This window comes from Diabrotica undecimpunctata, chromosome 2 (genome assembly GCF_040954645.1).
Source record: "Diabrotica undecimpunctata isolate CICGRU chromosome 2, icDiaUnde3, whole genome shotgun sequence".
Lineage (NCBI taxonomy): Eukaryota > Metazoa > Arthropoda > Insecta > Coleoptera > Chrysomelidae > Diabrotica > Diabrotica undecimpunctata.
The window spans coordinates 122,925,275-122,949,960 of NC_092804.1; the positions used below are offsets into that span (position 1 = coordinate 122,925,275).

Here is a 24,686-nt window from a genome sequence, read left to right on the forward strand (position 1 = left end):
TGGAAAATGTGAAATGGTATCACGAAGTGATAAACAATAATGAAATGATGCCTGCAAATCCACTTCCTGAATGTGAGTGCTTAAATAATGCAGACTGTGATGAAGTCATGGAAGTCAACCAAGTTGTAGTGGACTTTTGATTCAGAATTATTGTAAGATTCAGATATTGTCTACCGATCAAGCAGGTATCTAAAGAACTTTTGTAGTTAGTGTATTGATCGGGTTTTTAAATTTTATTGACAAATATTGTATTAGCCCAATAAATTAATATTTGTAACACATATTTCAACTTTTTTTATTTTTTCCAAAAAAATCTTCAGTATATTACTGCTGACTTAAGATATCAGCGACACCATCAGCAATATTTTTGATGACAAAAACGTCTATCTCCACATGTTGGTTACAAACACGGCCAACTCCATATTTCAACGTTAAATATCCTTTTAACTACAGTAAAAAGCATAAATATTATTATTCCAAGATGCTCTGGAAATCATTATTAATCAACAAAAAAAAATTCAACTGTACCCATTGTGTGGAAGTAGTTTAAACAGTTTTTTACCTATACTGAAAATTTTGCTAAATGGAGTTGGCCATCTTTGAAACCAGGCTACAGATATGATATAAAAAAGTGAATTATCTAATGTAATAAAATATTCGAATGATACGATTCAAAGTTGAATGCTTCCAAACTCTGCTGATTCGTATGGATGATATAGGAATGTTCATCAAAATAAACAGAAATAAAAGTAGATGTCAATCTGTAATCCTAACCCACAAATTTACAAAATCACATTTGTGAAAATTATCATAAAATATCCTCTAGACTCTAGATCCATACATAAACAAGAAAACAATAACTAACACTGCTTTTTATTAAAATAAGTTAACATTTTTTCAGTTAAGTTACCACTAGAGTTGACTATTAGTTTGCAGTAGAGATTCTTATTAAAGACTAAAACCAATATTGTTTGTTATATTTGGTATGGTTTTTTAGTGGTACTATAACTTTTATAACAAAATCTATAATTTTTACCTTTTAAAGTAATAACTTACCATATGGTGAATAGCCTCCATAACCACCCATACCACCCATTCCCATGCCCATTCCCATTCCCATACCAGATCCTCCCATTCCTCCACCATAGCCGCCCATAAATCCACCTCGTTGCATTCCTCCATATCCGGAATACCCGGGATTGGAATAACCACCACCACCACCACCCCAACCTCCATAATTTTGACCACCGTAACCTCCATGCTGTCCTCCCCAACCGCTATGTTGTCCACCCCAGCCGCTATGTTGTCCTCCCCAACCGCTTTGTTGCTGACCTCCCCAACCACTATGTTGTTGATTACCCCATCCTCCATGTTGATTGCCATAACTGCCGTGCTGTGTACCCCAACTTCCATGTTGCTGAGGGTATTGACCGGAATTTGGCCAAGAACCATGTGGTTGGTTTCCTGTAGGATAGCTGTGAGTTTGGTGATGACCAGCTATAACAAGAAAGTATTTATATGAGAACTTTAAAAGGTTTGTTGTAACCCGTTTACAAAATCCTTTGCTCTTTCAAACTAGTCTATCGTGTTGCATCACATTTTTTAAATACGTATAATCTGCATTCTATAGTAGGTCACAATATAATGACAAATTAATATTCAACTTACAATTGTCAGATATCTCAATCAGATGAATTGTGCAATCGGATATCACAATATAAATAGAACGATGAAATAAAAAAGGTCTAAATAAAAACTCAAAATTTTTATTTTAATAATGTGAATTTTATTATCAATTATTGATGCCCTCAAATATTGTCATATGTGCGTTTATAGTGGATGCCCTGGAACCCACATGCGATTTATAAGGAGCACTGAAATGATGTATTACTCTTCTAAAAATATAAAAAATAATTGATACACTAATTTCCTTTAACGGCTACGGCGCAAGATCCATCTAAAATCAATTTTCACCTCACTCACAATTCTAAACTCATCATGAGAAAAAAAAAACAGGAAAACCTCATGATCCCGTAACCTATCCCGACATGTTAAGTATTTGGTCTTACATTTAATTTACTATCAATATTAACACCAAAACTCTGATTTTATATGTATGTTATTTTAAAACATAAATAATGCATCCTCGATATGTTATTCTGTTACTAATAGTGGTATTTTTTTTATTAAGTTCCTCTTTTAATATGGGTAACCAGATCCTACTGCATTCTGCCGTGGAATTTGTGACACAATTGGTGTTATTAACATAATTAGACCCGCTACGTTAATTTTCTCTCTTTACCATCTGTTTCTTTTAGGACTATACTTGAACCTTTTCATTGAACGGTATGTTCATTTCTCCAGCGTGTTTACATAGTTGAGATCTATCAAATTATCTATTTTTGATATAAGATTGATGTTTATTTATTCTAAGTTTTAATGGTCTTGATGTTTCACCTAAATAAAAAAAATTCACAAGGCATTTTATAAATACAATAATTCTATGTTCTTTCTTGTTCATTGTTAGTTTTAGATAAAATAGATCTCAATGTTGTTTTGAATGTCGTTGAAATGTTGAATTTATTTTCTACCGTTTTAAGATTTTCCGATAATCCTTTTATGTATGGTATTGTTATTTTCCGTGTAATATTTCTTGTGAATCCTGTTATAGGATCCTGTTCTAAGTTGTTCTGTTTCATTCGTTTTATTCTTAAAAATTCCTTATTTAAAAACGACATAGGATAGTCATTTTTAAATAAAATAGATGTTTTAAAACAAATATTTGTCTCTAACGACGAATTTTCAGTAGAAGAAGTAATTTTGGCTCTATCTTATAAGGTTTCAATGATACACTTTTTAATATCTGAATTGTCAATATGAATGAGTCAGATAAAATTAAATTATTAGAAAAATATTTTTTAAGTAACAAAAACAAAATTTGTTTAATTTATTAATGTTTTGTATTTTGAGAATGATTTCCGTAGTGGAAATCGTAACGTCAAATAAATTTTTTTTCAAATAAAATTGTGGCTTATTCCCAACAAAAATAGTAAATTGCAAGATGTAACAAGAAAATAGCTTCAGAACAATCTTAAGAAACGTGTATGGGCATAGCGTCATTAAAATTTATGGAGATTGGAAATAAATTAATTAATTCTATACGAAAAACTGGTACATTGTCCAAATTCGATTAAACTTTAAGCAGAAGGCTACAAAAAGTTGTAGGCAGAGCCAGTTTATCCATGATTTGAGAAAGTTTACAGTTTCTTAGATCAAATATCGATTTATTTTTGGTATACATATAGTATATAAAAATTGGTGTATAAAGCCCACCACTCGCACTCACGTTCCAACGCCACAGTACGATTTTGCTACAAAATTAAACATAATTTGATCGTGTATTTGAACCATTCGACCAAATCGGTGCAATTTCACGGCAGACAAACAAGTCAGTCTGCAGCAGTACGACAGGTTGGGTCGTAAATTTGATCGTGTATATTGTGACGACAAAATCGTACTACTGCGAAAATTCATTTGCTGGTAAATTTCGAAAACGACGAAGCTAGAAGTTTTTAAGAGATTTCTTTGACATTTATCAAGAACAAGCGTGTTTTTGGAAAATAAAATCGACATCATATCATGATAAAACCGCTAGAAAAAAGCTGTGAATATTTTGGTTGCTAAAAAGATTTGGTAAAAAAGAAAATTAATAATTTCCGAACATGTTACAAAAGGGAATTAAAATTATCTGGATATAATCGCAATTCTTTTAATAAATGTACGTGACAGTATGTATGTCTTTTCAGCAACCAATCTTTGGACCACCACCTACGTTTCTTATATTTTTAATATTAAACAAAAGAAACCTACGTTTCTTATATTTTTTTCGTATATACTGAAGCATGTTTAAAATTTCCTCAATTATTCCTCTTAGAAAATTACTTTCACGCCTCCTATGTCCATATACTTTGCTAGACCCATTAAAAATAACCCTTAAGCAACGAGCGATCTATCACGCCTGTTGGCAACAACGAAATAACTCACAGTATGTTGTCCTTGCTCTTATTAACTTTCGTTAGTTAAATAGAAACTTCCTCTTAACAAAGAAGTTCGTTTCTATTGTCGAATAACCCAGTTTACTTTCTAAATAAAGGCTGAGATATGAGTCTTCTATGAAATAATCTTTTCAGTCAGGAGAAAGTAGCAGAGTATAGAAAATAAGACCACACCGGACATGTCAATTAAGTATCATTTTCATATGGCACTCTTCGGCCAATACTCCCATTTTTTTATACCTAGCTGGTCTATTCTGGAATTCATTTCTCGTTGTGGTTCCTGTTGCAAACGGCGACGTCCTTTAATTCGATGACACTGAGTCAATTCTGTTTTTTGTTTCCTTCATCCATTCAGTTCAGTCTATTCTATTCCAGTCTAGTCTATTGTGAGGATTGATCTGATGTATTACCTGTACCTACATTGATTTGATGATTGATGTGCTGATTGAATCCACGGTAATTGGGTACCGTATTTAAATTATCTACGCTGCTTGAGACGTCCTAATACACTTGTTGCGGGCGCAACCTGTCAAGTGCCTTTATCGACGACCGTTCTATGAAAGAACGTTATTACCTGTGACTACCTGCCGCCGACTGTAAGTACAATACCGTATTATTCAATTGTGAGTGGCCGAGATTTTTATGATTCAAGGATCATCATTTCTCCGGTGCTATCTAAATCGTTAGGAATTGATTTATGACTCAAGTTCTGTGCCTTTACTTTATTTATGGTTTGTTTATTTTGAATTTAACCGAACGAACTATTAATAGCATAAATTTATGGTATCTATATACCTACGATGTATGATCAAATTTGTTTTATATTTAGTTTATTTTTATTATAGATTTTATACACATATTTGAGGTGATTGCAATCAAAATTTCAATAACTTCATGTTAAGGTAGTCTCAAAGCGTAAAAGTCACTCATATGTTTTATTTCAAATTATATCAAATATTGACGTAGATAGAACTATAATATTCCTTGCCTTTTTCTTATTCTTGATAATACTAAATTACTCATAATTATTTTTCAGAAAATATTATTCGTTGTATTTAATATTAAATTGTGCAGTAACTTATTTCTTGCTATTTAACTGTTCAATAAAATTTTTATAGAGCATTTACTTTAACTATACCTCAAAATAACCCTGTTGATGAACTATTTGCCTTTAATTTTTTTTATTATGTATATATTTATTTCATGTGCATGGTGTATCTCTTTCAGACATTGTTATTGATTGATATTACGATTTGATTTATTATATAAACAATGTATATGTGGCGAAATATTAAGTGTGTACCGCGTAACCATAATAACTTTTCTCTCACGGTTTATAGTGATTATCCTAACCGTACCTTACCTTACTTTAAAATCTTATTTTGTAAAATCTTATTTTATATGTCGTAGGTTTCCCTGTAACTTTAAAATAGATTGCCAATTACTTCCCTTCTTTTTATCTTCTAACTTCTCTTCTCTTTATCTTCAGTATTCCACTAACTAATTCTTTGTATTTGAGCTGCAAAGAACCCCGACCAAGATACCTCTACCAGACTAAAGCCCGAGCCTAGTGAGGTTTCCTGGGTAACCTCCACTCTGTCAATAAAGAGGTTACAATACAAAGAGCAAGACCCGCTAAAAGTATATCGTTATCTGACATGTTTGTAATTTAAAGTAAAACTCATACTGCAAAATCGGTACGTGTGTGTTCCCATCCGATTTTCAATATTATTTTACTGCAATTGCATTCAACAAAATCATACTGCTCCAATGGAACGTGAGTGGCGGACTTTAGAAACCAACACACACCAACAGATATCTAAATTACAACTACAATCACAACATCAATATTAAAAAGGCAATCATTAAATTCTTGTTCTAAGAAAAATTCGTTCTTAGAGGAAAAACATTTATTATCATGTTTTATTAAAAAAAAAAGTGATTATCCTTTTTCGTTTATAAATAAGGAATTATCAAGAATACGCCGAATGGAACATAACGACTTCGAACGGGTACCTATAACATTCACAAGAAATAAAACGAGAAAATAAAATGCCATATTGCTTGTCAAATTTAAGGTGATACATAATGCGCTCGGTCTCTTCGCCTCGTTGGTACACTCCATACTACAAGTTTACAGAGAGTGACCTTATTTATTAATGAAACTTCTATGATCTGTCTGTATTGTATGTTATTTTGACGTTTTAATTTTTCCTTTGGAAATTTTTCTCAAAATACAAACTATTTTGTTTTTGTTACTTGGTAAAAAAATTCTTCTAATAATTATATTTTATTTGACTCATTAATATTGATAATTCAGTCATGTTGAAGCAACAGTTTTTTCGAACACTTCTATAAATGTCTCGTTCTGTAATTTTATAAGAGGAATATTGGCAGAGATGAAAGCTTTACATTTGCGTTACAGTAAACTGTATAAGAATAAAAGAACAGTAATTCTTATATAAATTAAATATTCTTATATAAATCTTATACCTGGAACATACCGACGAAACATTTATTACTTAATTTTTATACTAGAGTTGTCGTAATATTTTATATTATAGTCATATACTTTTATTCTTCGGATCTTTGGCATTTTAGCATTTTAGTAAGTCATAAAATTTATTTATTAAATATTTAATACTTTTATCTGTTGTTTATTTCTTTACAATAGAATAATACCAGCCCCGTTGAAATGGCTGTCAACATCCGGTATTTAGGTACTAAACTGTATAACTTTATTAACTTTCCCGAATATTTTATTTTTGTAAGGAGATTTTGTAGAAATATATCGTATAAAATATATCTCAAATAGTGACTGAGTTGTCAGTATGAATAAGTCAGATAAAATAAAATGATTAGAAGAGTTTTTTTACCAAGTAACAAAAACAAAATTTGTTTAATTTATTGGTATTTCGTATTTTGAGTTAACGATTTTCAAAGTGGAACTCGAAACTTCAAAATAAACATTTTAAACTAAACTTGTGGCTTATTCCCAATAAAAATAGTAAATTACATTATTATGCCACAAAAAAATAGCCTACAAATAATTTTTATTTTAAATAAAAACACACACATACACACAAGCGTACAACCCAGCTCCTACAGAGATATGTGTGTTCCAATGGAATAGTGGGACCCACATGTCTGAAGATCAAACCGGTCACACTCCCTTCGAGTGGACCTATCTGACCCACAAGCTATCCCTCCCCATCGCAGCACATAACGAAAGAGGAGACTGTACTCATTTTTTACTTTGGAGACCCTGTTTAATAGAACATCTTCCGTATGTGGTTAAGCCACCTAATTTTAGGGGTAGCTAGAAGAGCTTTTCTCCCTTTGGATGACTAAAAACTGAATGACTACTTGGGACTCATGTCCCCTAAATGTGTTGTCCAGACAGTGGGCCATCGACCTGGGTCGATGTCTCGCTGTCCAAACTGTGTGTGTTCGGTAACTCAGTCGTCGAATTGGCAAACTGAATTTTGTTCTCCTCGGCGACTGGGTGCTCAAAAGGCCTGTCCATCCGCCCACGTCTGTCGGTACGTGACCTCAATGCTCAGTTTACGCGTCCTTCAGAAAGGTGTTTTGGTGCCGCTGGCGTTTAAACTCACTGATTAGTCTGATGTCTAATACTACTTTTAGATACAAATTACTTGACTACACAAGACACTTGAAATAATTTAATTTATAACTCACCACAAAAGACACGATTAAAATTAAAGTTCGTCTTCTGTCTCCGAACTACTATTTTCTAGAGAATCCACACTATCAGTGTCACTATCTTCCTGCAAATGTATTATTAAATCGTCTACAATTAAGTCTAGAGCTGTTTCCTTTTCCATATAATAACGCTCATAAGAAATAGCATGCTCGCAATATTTTTTCCACTCATCTTGGGAAAATTTGCAGAAAAACTCATCACAATATGTTTCAACATTTTTAAATTTAAAATCTACATTTTTATTTGCCACATATTGTTTTAGAGCAGCCCACACTAACTCAATTGAATTTAAGTCTGGGTGGTAGGGAGGTAGTCTTAAGACAGAGCGACCTGCATTGTTCATAATTTGATCTATTTCATAAGTTTTATTTCTGGGTTTGTGAATTTTTATTAGATTATATAATTCTGCTTTTATCATTTCGTCTGAAAAAGAAAATGTTCTTTTGTCTTAACCATTCCTTCATTTTGTCTTTTCTACACCCCTTAGTGGGACATTTTTGCACTTGGACATTGTGGTATGATGCATTGTCTATAACCAATACACTACGGGCTGGTATATTAGGAATAAGTTTTTCATGAATCCATTTTTTATAATTATTATAGTTCATTTCGCTATGATAATCTCCAGACTTCGTACCAGATTTAAATGTCAAACATGCGTTTTTTATGAACTTCATTTGGCCGCCGGCGTGAACAATAATCAGCCTTTGCCCTTTGGACATTGGCTTGTGCAAACCTTCGGTGGTATTTTCTCCTCAGTATCTGTCATGGGTATGAGAGAAATATATATATATATATATATATATATATAAATATATATATATATATATATATATATATATATATATATATATTTATATATATATATATATATTATATATATATATATATATATATATATATATATATATATATATATATATATATATATATATATATATATATATATATATATATGGATAAGTTTTATCCATGTAAATTATGGGCCGATTTTCTTCCCTATACTGTTTAATATTTCTGAGAAACTTCCTCCGGAGCACTTGTAGGTACATCGGGTTTTTCCATTAGGCTTTTCCTGTTAATCTTCGCTTTCTTCCGTCGAAATCCTATATCTCTTATCACTTTTCTCAAAGTTTCATGCGACCCTGTATAAATATTGTCTTCATTAATTTTTTTTGTTATATGTCGCAATGTAGGAACTCATTTTTCCGTGACATAATACCTAATTTATTATTTTACGCCGAAGTTAACCTTTGTCAAAATCGCCCAAGTTGGATTTTGGGACAGATCTCATTCTTTTGTTAGGCGTCGAAAATGATGTAGAAACACCTTCTTCTATATTTTTAATTTCACGAGAGATCCGTTTTATAGTGGCTATACCTACTCCAGTTGCTAAGGAAGCACGCTCTTGAACTTTTTTAAAATCTTTAAGATGCGGATTTTGCATCGCTTCTCTCTGCATAAAAATAATTACATTTGCTATTACCTCCCTCATTTGTCCAGACAAGAATTTGCCTTCTAATTTTGAATGAAAATCCATGTTTATAATTTAAAATGCCTAACAATAATTATTTAAAAAGTCAAATATATTGTAATACGATATTTCTTTAACACACAGTAACTTTAAACATAGGTAAAATAAAAAAACTTTGTCGCAGACTATACAAGTACCTGGCACTTCGAAGGGCCATGAAATAATAAGGACGAATTGTGTTGTGGTCGAATGCGCATCGTGGGTGGAGCCTAATTTCAAATCGGCCAAGTATCACGTTAAATTTGACAAGCAATACCTAAAAGGATTGTAGCAAAAACTTAAAACATTTTAACAACATTCAAAATAACAAACACATTGAGATCTATTTTATCTAAAACTAAAACTAACAATGAGCAAGAAAGAACAAAGAATTGTATTTATCAAATACCTTGTAAATGCGATCATTTTTATTTAGGTGAAACATCAAGACCATTAAATGTTAGAATAAGTCAACATCAATCTTATATCAAAAATAGAAAATATGATCGATCTTCAATATGAAAACATGCAGTTTAGCTATAACAGCCGTAGAATTAACATCGTTTAATAGTGGCTCGTGAATTTAAACAATACAGGTTAAAGGTTGAACGGTTTTTACTGTAAACACATTAATTTTTAAACAAGAAATACAATTTTAGACAAGGTGAAAAGCTCAGGTTCTTTCGGAAAAATATTCCTATGAGATTTTTTTGAGTAATCACTTTCATAAGATACCCCAAAATATAGTTCAAGAAGTCGCCAAGACGAAAAGTTGTTATATTTTTTTTTTAAACAATTTTTTATAAACAAATTGTAACAATCAATTTTTTTGGCCAAGTCAATTTTTTTTAATTTTTGGATCATTATGAATAAAATAAGCCTCTTGTATTTTTTTTGTATACTTGATCATTTTCGAGTTATAAGTAATTTAAAACTGAGAAAAACACAAAATTACGATTTTCAAGGCTCAAAAACACAACTAAAACCATTATTTTTGAATTTACCAAGAACCTAAATTCAAGTTCAAACCTTGTTCTATAATTTTTTTTTCTTTTTCCGAGAAAGTATTAATAAAATACTGATCTTACGTTCTTTTTTAAAATTGTTATGCAATATTCGAAAAAACATCTCTTTTAATAAATCTAGATACACAAGAAATATACAATAATCTATTATCAGCAATTAAAAAAACCGTTTCGCAATTATAAATTTGTAAAGAAAAATCTTTTCTGTCGTGTATCAGGAAAAGACCCAAATGGTTTGATCATGAATGTACCTCAGCTAAAAATAATATGAAACACAGTCTCAAAATTGCTAAAGCAAATAGCATCTGCGAGCCCTACCAAACAAATTTTCTAACATAAAACCTATAGGCAAGTAATTAAAAGAAACAACATATATAAAATACTTTCATAACTTATATTCTCATCTTGCAAACAGCAAGGACTCACATTCACTCACCCACAGGGTGAGTTTTGGTCAGTGATTAAGAAATTTCGGAAAAATCACAATATTTCTTTTCTTGATGCCGACGTATGGAAACAATTTTATTCGAATATATGAGACCTCTATTTGCAAAAGAACCAATCTGCACCCTGGCAAAATTGACGTAAATCGTAATTTTTTTACCGTGAATATATTTGTAAAACCTGGAGCCACAAAATTTGTTATCCATAAACTTTGATCGCTCAAAATTAGTTTTTTGTTGCTAGTTTCTTGGTTGTTATTAAAATATTCTTATAATTAAAGAAAAATATTTGAAGATTGGCTACTTTGCAACTTACAAGTGGATATTGGCTGTTTTGAAATGAACAGATCAGGAGATTGGTTATTTTGTAGTAAAAACACAAATGTTAAATAACAGTACTTAATACATTAAAATAATTATTAATACCAAAATTATATACTCTTAAGACTTCTTCGTCGTTGTAATTATCGAGTGGTTTGCAATAAACGTAGTATTCTTCAGGGACGCTTGGAACATTTTCGTAATGTAGGAGGTTTTTGAAATAAGCTAGTTTCGGATCATTTTGCCATTCTTCGCCGTAATGACTTTTCAGTAGCTTGATTACGTCATTCAATTTCTCTTTGCTGATGTTGTCCAAGTTCCCGACTCCTGTTTCATTTGGATTGATGTTAATAGTCGATCTTCCTTTTTTTAAAATACTTCTAAACAAACCGATGCTTGAGTTGTAGCTTTCGTTTCCTTTAACCAATACGACGTTATTTTGTTTTCTTGATCTTGCCAAACAAATCCTTTTTATTTTCTCTGAAGTGAGAACTCTGCAGTGCTTTGAATGTAGACAATGTATCGGTTTTCCAATCGTAGAACTTGAAATCCATATTGGGGCGCTGCAAAGTTGTACTTTCAGATAATATTTTAAAATATATAGTCCTCAGGTGCCGGAATAACTTACATTTTTTAAAGTTTTTTCTCGATCTTCCCAATCACCCTGTCAAACGGCAAGAATGAATACCCTCGAACGGGATACACTATTTAAATATATTTTATGTTTTTTGGAGCTTGTATTAGTCATGGAAAAAATTATTTGGTTCTTATTCTGGCCTCCATATCCGTCACACATTAATTTTACGACACTGATATCTTTTAAATAAGTATTAGACAGGCTGTGATACATTACCGAAGCCACTTGATTAGAGCCCTTGCCATACTCATCCTCTGACTATACATCTCTAAAACAATTTTCCTTCATAAATGGGGCTTTAGAATGTCCCACTACGATTGTCAAGTTATGTACAGATAGCTGTCTGCTGTAGTACGCTGCTTGATCCGGGACTTTAGGCAGCGAAAGGTTTCTTTGCAAGTCGAATGATAAAGTCAATCATTCAGCTTAGATTCCAGCAATATTGCAAAAAAGGCTTTTGATCTAAGCTTGTGAATTCTTTTAGCGGTCATGAGGGATTGCTTCACCGATGGTGTCGTTTCCTTTGAGATTTTTTCATTTAGTGAAAGACACGTCGAACACATGTCCTTCTGTGGCGCCTTAAATGAAATGTTGAATTTTCTATTAAAAATCATTTGAAAATATCCTTTTTTTTACCTGTGTCTCTGGTTTGGCTTGAGCAATGTAAATTTTCCAAAGTTTATTAATACTCAGATCACCTGATGCATACTTGCGCTTACTTCAACCCCTACAATAATGAGACTCCACGCATTTTATACTTTTAATAAATTTGACCACGCTCCTCGGTTTCTCTTTATATAAATACGTTCGTTTGTCTCCTCTCCTTTTCTCACATGGAAGATTACTTTGCCTTTTAAAATTGTTCATTATAGTTCTTAGTCGGCCTCTCGTGATCCTCAAGGCATTAGTGAAAGTCTTTTGGCAAATGTGTAACTTGCCATCTGGACCTTTTATGAAACACTTGCATGTAAGTCGTCTTATTACGATTGACTCCAGTTTTTGGGCGACGTCTGCGAACAGGGTTTAACTCTAGGAATTGCAGTATAGGTGTCTTGTTTAACTTTCCCTTCATTTTTATGAAAAGCTTAATAAAATGCCATCACATCCGCAATATTGAGTTTTGTGCACTGGTAGGCTCTCCCGTCGTGCTTACATGTTGGCATTTTAGGCGCCTTCGTTTCCCCATACCGACAAATAAATTAAATTCACATTCTTTTTTAGATATCTAGTAATTATATGTAAATCATTTTTGACGTGACAACGTCTTAAATTAGGTTGTGGCTCGGAGTCATTCATGAAAAAGTGTAACGCCCGCTCACGTCTGTTACAGTGAGTCACCGAACGAGAGAGAGGCCCGCCGGACCGGCGAATGCCTTGCGTCTCTCTCCCACTCAAACATGATCGGTCCGCTGCGCGCGCAGCACTAGAGAATTAGGCGCGTTGAATCGGTGCGTGCTTCCGTGCTTGTGTCTCTGTCTTTCTCGAGCGTTCTTGGCGTTCAAGACACATTACAGCAGAAACACTTCCTTTCATTTCATATTTCTTCTATCATCGTCCTATCCTCAACAAAATCACTCAAATAGAAATTAGTTAAGTTTAAGTTTACATGTACAATGTTTTAGTAAACAAAATATATTTCTATAGTTAAAATTTGTGCAATTCTTATTTTCATTCAATTCCTTGTTCCTATTGTGCAATTTAATAATATTCATATCAATAAATATTCTACCGAGAAAAAGACGTTGTCACGTAAAATCTTCGCCCGTAAAACCGACTTTACAGGCAACCGATTTTTTTGAATATAAAAAACAATGAAAATTATACATGTTCCCTGCATTTTAAAAAAACTGCAAAGCATGTTACACTTACGACAGATGACATTTTTTCTTCTATATAGATCTAAAAATATACTAACCTCAGCCGTTTTCTCACATTTCTCGCCCATTTCTCTGGCTGCCCAACTCTTTTTCTACACTTTGTAGGCGTCAATACTTCTGGTGTTGTCTCCATTTATTACTAAATTGCAAAAACTTTGCAAAAAGTTGCAAAAGAATAATGTTCCTTTTCTCAGCTTTGACACTAGTATGACCGCCATCTTAAAAATCACCGACCTCGTGATACAATCTAGCGCTCTAATTGGTGCAGAGGGATATTGGTTGTTTTGAAACAACAACCAATTTTCTCCATTTAATTTCAATGGGAGTTTGGTAGTTATGTTACGAAATTTATGCATAACTGGATGCGTCTTCCTACAAGAAATCTAGTGGCGTATTCAGGTCAGATTATTCAAGAAGTGCAGATTGGTTGTGTGCAGATTGGTTGTTTTGCAAGTAGAGGCCTTATATATCCCCCAAAATTATGTCACAATGCCTGTTTTTTTATGCATTACACCCCATTTTTAAAGCTATTATAAGCAGTGACGAAATATATAGAGTTTTAAATAACTGTTCCGATCGTAAATCACTAGGAACTGACCATATTTCTTATGAATTTTTTATAATAACAATAATTGGATAGCAATAATATAATAATAATAATTGGATACTCTATTTAACGGGCATGTTTAATATAATATTGAAAACGATCATTACCCGGCATAGCTGAAGTGAAGTCATTTTTACCCTGATATTTAAAAAGGGCAACAGAGATGATCCAGTAAACTATAGAGGTGATGCTCTACTTAACTGTGTTGAGAAAATATTGACTAATATTTTGTTAAGTAGACTCAGAGATTGGGTTGAAGAAAATGATGTTCTTTCCGAGTGTCAGTGAGAGACCCACAGGCAAAGTACAGGCTGCATTTGTAGATTATAAACGGGCTTTTGACTCCAGTATTCATCATTTGCTGTGACAAAAGCTATTAGGCTTTGGGGTGTGTTCTAAAATAAAAGCCATTTTGAAAAACATTTATAATAACGCTAGAATGTACATCAAAACTACAAACGGCCGCACAAGATCATTTGATATTACAACAGGAGTTTTACAGGGAGAACCTTTGAGTCCACTATTATTTAATTTATTTATTGCGGATATAGAGCAATTTTTAACAGTCAATGGTTAAAAGGGATCTCCATTGATAGTAAAAATCAAATAATAATGCTACTGTATTCTGATGATTTGGCTATTTTTTCTGACTCGGAAATTGAACTCGGTAAAAATTTAAGTAATCTAGAAAAATACTGGGACCAAAACCAGCTAACTGTAAATGTTGGCAAAACCAAAATTCTTCCATTTGCCCGAAGCGGTCAAATCGGCAGTAGAGGTGTTAAATTCCTATATAAGAACGAAACAATTGAAGTTGTCAACAAATTTGTATACCTAGGAGTCACCTTAACTACATCACTTTTTAAAGCAATCGCCGATACAACAGTGGAAAGAGCAAAACATGCAATTGGCAATGTAATAGGTTTAATGGCTAAAACCAAAATGAATTCTTGGACATCTCGTATGTAACTTTTCGATTTGTTAGTTCAAAGCCTTGTTATGAACTGTGTGCCCGGTTGGAAAATAAGATATGCTGACCAGTTAGAAAGAATACAAATAACTTTTTTTTAAAAACTTTTACATTTAGTATCAAAACATCTGATTATGCTGTTAGGTTGGAAACAGGAAGAGTCAAAATTTCTTTCACTATTATTAAGCTTACTTTAAATTGGCTCATCCAGCTATCAAAAATACATGATTTAAGACTTCCTTTTATTTGTTTTCTGCATTGGCTTCAAATTACTTCAGTAAATAAGAACAGATACAACTGGGTCTCACAAATTGAGCAATATTTTTAAATATTAGATATTATGAATTCTCTTGAGAGGCTAACATTTCTATAATTAGCGGTTAAAAATAAGAAAAGCATAATCAAAAAATATATGGTTATGTTTCATCACGAAGACAGGCAAGCATTTTACCTATCAACATTCTCAACAGTTTACAAACATTTATCCGTAAATACCACAGTATAGCAATATCTATAATTTCAAATTCACATAAAATACATTCGCACCATGGAGCAACTTAGAACATCTAATCGCTATATGTTAAAATTTACCTATAATGGTATATTATATCATATTCGTCCATCTGAAATGTGCACTATTTGCAACACAAACAAGTTGGAAACTCTTGAACATGTACTATCTGAATATCCCATTTACAGTTTAATGAAGCCGGTTAATATGGCCTCCTTTCGATGGTCTATAATGTCTGTAAAAGCAATGTTAATATACATTTGGAATATCTTAAAACTCAGATCTTTTGTTTTAAATAAATAAGCTTTAGTTTCTCATTTATTTAGTTGATGTTTACTAAATCTGCTTTCCATTTTATTTAGTGAGAGAACTTATCTTTTAGTTACATTTGTTAATAATTATATACTAGACTAGTTATAATAATTTGTACCTTCTAAACTCATTGTTATAAAACTGTAGTTTTTAAAAACAGTAAATGTCTATCCATCTATAGAGTTCAATGAAAAAATTCAAGTATAGTCCTGAAACAAACAGATGGTCAAAAGAGGAAATCAAAGAAGCAGCTTTAATTATGTTAAATGCGTGTTAAATGCAATTGCGTCGCAAATTCCTCGGCAGAATGCAGTAGGATCTGTTTACCCATATTAAAAGAGGAAACCAATGGAAACAAAATACCAATATTATTAGTAAGTCAATAACATATAGAGGATACATTATTTATGCTCAAATAACATACATATTAAAAAAGAGTTTTGCTGATTGAGAGCATATCGCTCATCGGCTTAAATAGTGCCATAACACAAAAAAAATTGAAAATGAGGTTTTTGTCGCAAATGTCTTTAAAAATCGGTATCTTCGAACAGCATTAAAGTTGTAACTGTAGTGTCACAGATAACCACCTGGAGCGCATTGCGTCGTTATGGCCTCGAGCATTTTCTGTTGAAACCCAGTCTGCTAAACTGCCACAAGCTAGTTTGTCCGTGACCACCGACAAAAGTGAGGATGCACAGAGAGTGAAATAGTGCCATAACCCTGCTGTCCGTCAATGGTAAGCTGTTTTCGTTTATAAATATTGCCTTATTATGTAATGATGCTTTATTGATATGGTGTTAGTATCAATAAAAATACACGAAATGGATCATTAATATTGCCTTAAGTTTGTTATGGCACTGTTGTGGTCCGACTTATTACAAAAAATGGCAAGTTTTTTTTTAAACAGTGTCATATTTTATGATATGGCACTGTTGTAGACTGATGTGATTGGATTCTATGTAGCAAGGTTGCCACAATAGTGTTAACAGTTGTGTTGTGACATTATTTATGATCAATTTTGGTAATTAATTTGATAATAACTGCCTCAACAGGGTGATGTGACTTTATCATTATTTGTAAAAACCAGACTCTCATTCTACCTTGACATAGAATTATTTTATTGTTTATTTCAAATTGTGTATTTGGCTTTGACATCGACTTGGTGCTTGGAGTAGCCTAGCAGATCAATTCCTATTTTTAAAGATGCATTAGCATAAGCCTATAACCATACCAATGAATTCAAGGGGTGCATTAATGCTTAAACTATCGAGAAAAGACACAACTGCTGCCTACGAAATAGTGAAACAGAAAAAAGACGAGCCACCACTTTCCCCTTCAAGTAAGTCTGCAAGTAGCTAGTTAATCTACCTAGCCTTTCTTCTAATTGTGAGCTTGCTACACGTGAAAATGCTACAGAAATCTTTTTTAGACCTGAATGTATACCGTAATCATTAATTATTATTATGTTTTGCTTCTAGGGGTTGAAAGTGATCATCCTGATGAAGCAGGACCTGGATACATCGAGTGACTAGAAGACGTCGCTGTAACACTTCTGTGATTCGGAGAGAGCCTAATTCAAGAGAACGATAAGTACCTAACTAACCGTAACAAGACTGATACCTTAAATAGTTCTTCTGTAACCTATACCAATTTGGAGAATGTAGCGCCCTTTCCCTCAGAAAGTGTTATTTTTTCAAAGTGTATGCCAACAATTTCCCAAATTGAAGCCAATCATATTGATAAGTCTGAAAACAATGACTGTAAAGAAACTACGGCTGTTATTCAATGTTATCTTAAGCCTTCCACATCTTTTCTTCCCCAATCTGGGGAAAGCATAGTCCAAGAGAACGATGAGTATCTGGCTAATCGTAATGAGACTCATACCTTAAATAGATCCTGTATAACTGATGATAGTTTGGAAAATGTTGAGCCTTACCCCTCTCAAAGTGTAGTAATTTCAAAGGATGTACCAACAACTTCCCAAATTGAAGCCGATCGTATTGAAAAATCTGATTTCGATAGAGAAGACTCAGTGGCTGACCCTAATTATATTCCTGATAGTGAGATTGGTCAAAGAAGATCAACCACCGACCCTTCAGTCAAACTAATAATTGTCTCTCCTGTGAAATGTACAAAAAAGCAAAAAACCCCATTTAAGAGGGACATTGTTAAGAAGTTGAGAAACGAAGGGAAAGCATATTCTTCTCTGACTAGCAAAAAAGTTGTACAAGCAAGAAAAATGCTGCCTCTATGTCCAGAAAACTGCAAATTTAATTGTCCATCTCGCATTAGCCATAACGATAGACAGAATATTTTCCAAAATTACTGGGATATTGGGTCTTTGCAAGCACAAAGAAACCTGACTTTTGTCCCAAAAGTCCGGTTTACGAACAAGGTAAAACCAAGGCGTGCCAACAATTCCTTTCACTTTCAAGTAGCAGGGGTAAGGATTAGAGTTTGTAAGCTCTTCTACATGAATACTCCAGGCATCAATGATCGCCCGATACGAACAGTTGTTAAAAAAACAAACGATATGGGCTTTCTGCAGCCAGAAGGCAGGGGTAGACATGGCAAACATAAAACTCTTAGCCTGAAAGTTAAAGATTCTGTAAGTGATTTCATAAAGAAGATACCAAGAATCGAGAGTCACTATACCAGGACAAAGTTTACCCGAGAATTTATAGATGGTGGCAAAAGCTTAGCTGACATTTACCGTGACTATTCTATGAATCAAAAAAAAGAAGGGGAAGAAGCTGCCTTCTTGGTAACTTTTTCTCGTATATTTCGGAATGAATTTAACATTTCCTTCTTCATCCCAAAAAAAGACCAAAATATTTTTTTTTGACATTATAAACTTGATATCCTATACCAATTTTTAGGAGAAAATACATTGGACAATAGTGTCATAACCCACAAAAATATATATTTTTAGCAAATTCTTTAATGCCATTGTGCCATTGTCAATATAGCAATATATAACAGCCTTGAATAAAACCGAAGGCAAAAATTAGCATTGGTAAGTTGTGAGAGCTCGAAATTAACAATTAAAAGAAAATAGCAAACTTTGTTTCGCGTCTCCTGTAAAATTGCGTTTTTCGGGGTTATGGCAGTATTTAAGTCGATGAGCGATATAAGATCGCTAATAGAACAATTTTACTATCATCATTGCACGTCGTTGTCTTTTTAAAGACAAACCAGATACTATGGTATTTCTGAGGATTATTCTTATGTTAAAGGTGATTTCATGTAGTTGCATGAACTATCGTCCCAAGAACGCAACTCAAAAATATTGATATCATTTTAAAGTTATCTACTAAAATTTATAATATACGTCTGAATTGACAATATGATAAAACTAAATTATAAAATGACTTTTTTAATAAATTTTAAAAAGTATTCTGTATCTGATCTCATAAAATGTCCAAAGTATTTTAATTGTTACACTTTGCTACAGAGCTTTTTACTGATTTCTACTTATCTTACAATTGAATTATTTGGACCACATAATTCATAACATTCTTCTCCAATAGAACATTTCACTGGCGCATATCTTCCTCTTATATGATTGTTTAAGTATCCAACCTTCGAGTCGTTCTTCTTCTTTCTTTATACAAGGAATTTTGATTGTTCATTGGCGCGAGTTCACTAAGCGAATTATATATAAAAAACACTTTTCCCTACATTTCGCAGAAGAGCTGCGTCATCCTCAAAACGCAGATTGTTTATTTTCCCCATCCTTTAAGCGATATTCTCATCTATTTTCCTTATACATTAAATAGTTGTGGAGACAGTATACACACTTGCCTGACACCTTTTGCTGGGTGGAATTTATTTCAAAGTGAGTCAAGCACTTTTACTGATCAAATGGTGTGTTTCTACAGCTTAGTTTGTATAAGTAAGGGAAATCTGCTGTTGCGGTAGTCCTACTTCGTTTAGTATCCACCAAAAGTGAAGCATTCGACTTTTCCTTATAGTCATGGTAACTAAGAGGTTACAGGTATCAGAGTTGTGTGGTAATTGCAGTATTTGGTCCACGGTTAATTTTTTGGATTTTTAATTTTTACCACTTTTCTTTGTTTTACATATAAAGGTAGAGGCTTCCTTGAATCGGATATTGTATAAAAAATGGCCAACAAAAATATTCAAAGTAAACAGTACATCGTCATCATTCTGGCTTTACAATCCTGCGTGGGTCCTAGCCTCCCCAAGAATTGCTCTCCAGTCGTCCATATCCATCGCCTTTCTCCGCCAAGCACGTATTCCTATATTTCTCATGTCTTCATCGATGTTATCAAGGAACATGGGTTCCTTGATAACATTTCTGGTTACGATATCTGGTTCCTAGTATATTCTATAAAGTTCGAAATTGTGTCGTCTTCTTCACACTCCTCGTCATTCACTGCTCCATAGATTCGCCTTAGTACTTTTCTTTCGAAATATCTTAACATGAACCATATGTTACGACTGGGCGTATTATTGTTTTTTAGAGTTGTATTTTTATATTTCTCGATATAATTGTGGATTTACGGAAGAGATTGAGCCCAAAATAGTATCTGTTGGTTGTGCAAATTCTGAGGTTTATCTCTGTGGTAGCATTATTTTGAGTGTTAAGGAGTGCTCCCAGGTATATAAATTCGTTCACTGCTTCGATGATGTCGTTTTCTGTAACAAGTGGTTGTAGGATTTGTGGTTGCATGCTTATTTTCATATACTTCGTTTTGTTGGTGTTTAATATTAAACTCATTAAATTTAATTTTAAATTAACCCGTTTTAACCCGTTTAATTTTAAACCCATATGCCTCTCGTACAGCGTTTTTTGTTCTACCAACAATATTGATATCATCAGCATAGCCAAGCATTTGCACTGATTTATTATATATCGAAATAATGGTTGTGATTTGTGACATACGTATTATTTTTTCCAGAGCCAGATTGAACAGTATAGAGAGAGGGCCTTCCTGGCGCAGCCTGTTATTTGTTTTAAAAGGTTCTGACAGTTCCCCCTAAATTCGTACCCTTCATTCAACCTTTTTAAGAGTTAGTTTTGTTTAATTAACCAACTATTTGGTATACCTAGCTCTTTCATTGCTTTGAACATTGCTCTTCTATTCACAGAGAGGTAGGCTGCTTTGTAGTCTATAAATATGTGATGAGTGCCAATGCCATATTCTAGTGTTTTTTCTAAAATTGTCGATTTATCACCTCTAAAACCAGCCTGATATTTTCCTACTATCCTTTGTGCATATGGTGCCATACGGTGCCATAGTACTGTGGAAGATATTTTATACGCTGGATTAAGAAGCGTAATTCCTTTGTGGTTAGAGCATTCAAGGATATCTCCTTTTTTGTAAATGGTGCAAAGTATTTCAATATTCCAATGATTGGGGAGGGATTTCTGTGTCCATATTTCTTTTAAAAGCTGCTGTAATGCCATTATGGTATAGCGGCCACCTTCTTTATGTAGTTCAGCTGACAGATTATCTGTTCCGGATGATTTGTTTCTGGCTAGTTTTTTAACTGCATCTTTAACTTCAAGAATCGTTGGTGGTTCCTCTTCCCTCTCGTCTGTTCACCTCATCTCTTTTGTCTTCCAGGTTTTCTTCTTCCTCCTCTATATTAAGTGCCTGGTTAAAGTATTCCACCCATCTATTCAATACATCTTTCCTTACTTTTAATAGGCCATCATTCTGTTTTCTGCATTGTCTTGTGGTTGCCTTGAATTCTTTTCTGTTGATGTTAATTTTTTTTCTACATGTTTAAGTTCCTTATTTAAGTGGTTTCATTTTTTCTTTTGTGTATCCTCTTTTCTTCTCTTCTCTTTATTTGATAATTCTCTACAGTTGTTCTGGTTCGTCGAGTAAGCATCTTTCTGTAGGCTTTATTTTTTCAAACACTAGTGTAAACAGTACATTCAAACTTAAATATTAAAAATTATATTTTTGTACTTAAAGCTAAAATAAATAAGATATTTCGGAAAAGATCATAAATGTTCTTTAAATAGATCGAACTGAACTGAAGTATGAGTTTTGTGCACATCCGCAATCTGTGGTACCTATAGCAAGCATTTTAAATAATACAAACGTTCTACAGTAAGAATGTTTAAAATTTTTGCAACTTCGATAAAAATCGAAAATAATTATTATCTACCTTGTTTGTTTCCTGGTACATTCCATCCAATGGGATTTTGTTGGTTACTTCCATACTGAGGATTGCTTGCCGGTTGATGACTCACTTGGGAAGTTTGTTTCTTAATACTCGTATCGTGTTGAGGAGCTGACGACTTAGGGGCTGGTGCGGGAGCGTGAGCTCCAGTTGCCACCGAAGAGGATTTTGAGGATGATGAAGATGATTTCTTATTGCTGCTACTCCACCACCAACTAGATCCACCTGAAAGTATAGAAATATTATAACTATTGCTGTTTTATATAATAAATTAAAAGCAAGTAATATGAACATACTTTCAAGACAATTTATAATAAAACTAAAGCCAATATTCCATACAAATTATTTGTTTTAAACTTAAATTTTGCTTTAACAGTTTTAGGCTATATTTTGTTATGATTTAATTTTTGCGATAATAACGCATTTTTCAATGAAATTTTAAATGAATATTAGCAAAGAATAGCTTAATATATCAAAGCGTATGGTCGTTTGCGATAATTAAAGAAAACCTGTCAAACGGTAATTAAGTGCATTTGTAAAAGACATTTTTTGTCCTGTTGGATATCGGAAATCAGAATAGTAAATAAACAACATATTTATTTTGTACGTAACAAATAAAATCTGATTTTAAATTACTGAAATTGATTATAATAATGTCTTTCCTATGTATCCAATTCATATGTGGCGTGCCTCTCTCAAATTAAGATGTACAATGAATATCCACAACAATCTCAAATAAAATCACATCTAATGCTTTACCCCCATTTGTTTACCAATCGTCTAATCCACAGGTACCAAACCAAATGCAATATTCTACCTAATTTCTGTCAACACCTTCATCTAACCCTAATAACGAATGGCATGTAGTTCCCAGTAGGAGATGCCCGAAAAGTCCAGAGTAAGGAAATAGAAATCAACAAGGTAAACTAAACTCACTGAATACTGACTAAGTAATAGATTTAGTAGTCTCAGTGAAGAGAGAAAAAAAAAAACTATGGAAAAACCAGATGAAGGCACCAAGAAAGAACCCAAACCACCACATATATTTGTCACTAAAGTAGAAAATATAAATCCCTTCATGGCACTGTTGGATGAAGAAATTACAGGTAACTACAGTATTAAAGCCCGTACTCAGGAGGAAAAATGCAGGTTGAAGATGGACATTCTTACTCTGAAATCATAAAAGTTCTAAATAAGAAAAACACGCAACATCATACATATAAAACAAAAAAATACAGGAATTTAGAGTCGCATTCATCAACAAACATTAAAGAGATAGAAAGAAGCTTAGAGGACTTAGGACACAAAAACATCTGGAACATAAAACAAAGTTCCACTAAAAAACCATTACTTATGTACTTTATAGATCTAAAACAAAATGAAAATAACAAAACATAATATAGTACTAATATAATACATCTAATATATAACATAATATAAAACATAACGAAACATATAATGCACTCAAATGTAGTTTTGAAGCATCACGCCCCAAAAAAGAGATACCACAATTCTTGCGATGTCAAAGGTACAGACGCACAAAATATTTCACTGTGTAAAATGCACACACGGTCATTTTACGAAAGATTTCTCTAGGAAAACTGAAGATACCAATGTTAGATGTGTCAACTGTAATGAAAATCATCCAGAAAATTACAGAGGTTGCATAGTCCATAAGTAACTGCAAGAAAAAATGTATCCAAAACTAAGGCACAGAGACCACTATCCAAATAACAATAGAACACCCAATATTCAACCAGAAATCACATACGCCCAGATAGCACAACTACACACATAAATCCGTGCTTTCATACAAAATAATAATTTAGACGTAGTGCTTGAAATACATTGTACAAATACAAGCTATTTTAAAATAGAAGGCTATAATACATATCACACCGAACATCTATATGGGATCGCGCATGGAGGGTCTGCTTTAATAATTAAACAAAATATCCAATAGCCAATAATAACCTCACAGTCTAATATAATTATTAAAAACCCAAGCGAAACAAACCTACATAAGAATAAAACAAACTCGGTAGAATTTAGGGAACCCTTAGATGCACAAATTATTCTGCAAATTTCATTAAAAACTCCACAAGAAATAGTAGATGCAACAAAAGAATTCACAATAGCTATACAGAAAGCAACATTGGCCGACTATTGACTACACTAAACCTGAAAAAATCTTGACCCTACAGTTAAACAAAAAATACTAGAGGAAAGGCAGCTACGAAAAAAATGGCAGATATCGAGATGTGCCAGCGATAAAGCAAAACTAAACAGAGCTACCAAAGATCTAACAAAGTTACTAAATAATACATCAAAAACAAAGGTATCGAGGATTACCTAAGATACAGACTACTCACTTTGAAGGCAAAAAAAGCTAAAACAATCACAACAATATTGTCCTCCAATAAGAGACATTTAGGGTAAATGGGCCAAAGATAACAAAGAAAAAGCAGCACCCTTTCCTGAACACCTAGTAAAAGTTTTTAAACCAAACGAACCAGATCCCAATGACAA

General features: G+C 33.0%; 2 protein-coding genes across 2 annotated transcripts in view; one reads left to right on the plus strand and one right to left on the minus strand.

Moving 5' to 3' along the window:
* LOC140434839 (uncharacterized) overlaps positions 1–24,686 on the minus strand; it is a 42,945-nt gene that overhangs the window by 14,892 nt on the left and 3,367 nt on the right. Inside the window, exons 2-3 of the mRNA XM_072523407.1 lie at positions 22,143–22,382; positions 1,057–1,497 (exon numbers count right to left, since the gene is read on the minus strand). Of these exons, the coding sequence (XP_072379508.1) occupies positions 1,057–1,497; positions 22,143–22,382 (681 nt within the window). The remainder of the gene's footprint in view (positions 1–1,056; positions 1,498–22,142; positions 22,383–24,686) is intronic.
* snky (ubiquitin protein ligase sneaky) overlaps positions 1–24,686 on the plus strand; it is an 82,073-nt gene that overhangs the window by 14,013 nt on the left and 43,374 nt on the right. The window lies entirely within an intron of this gene.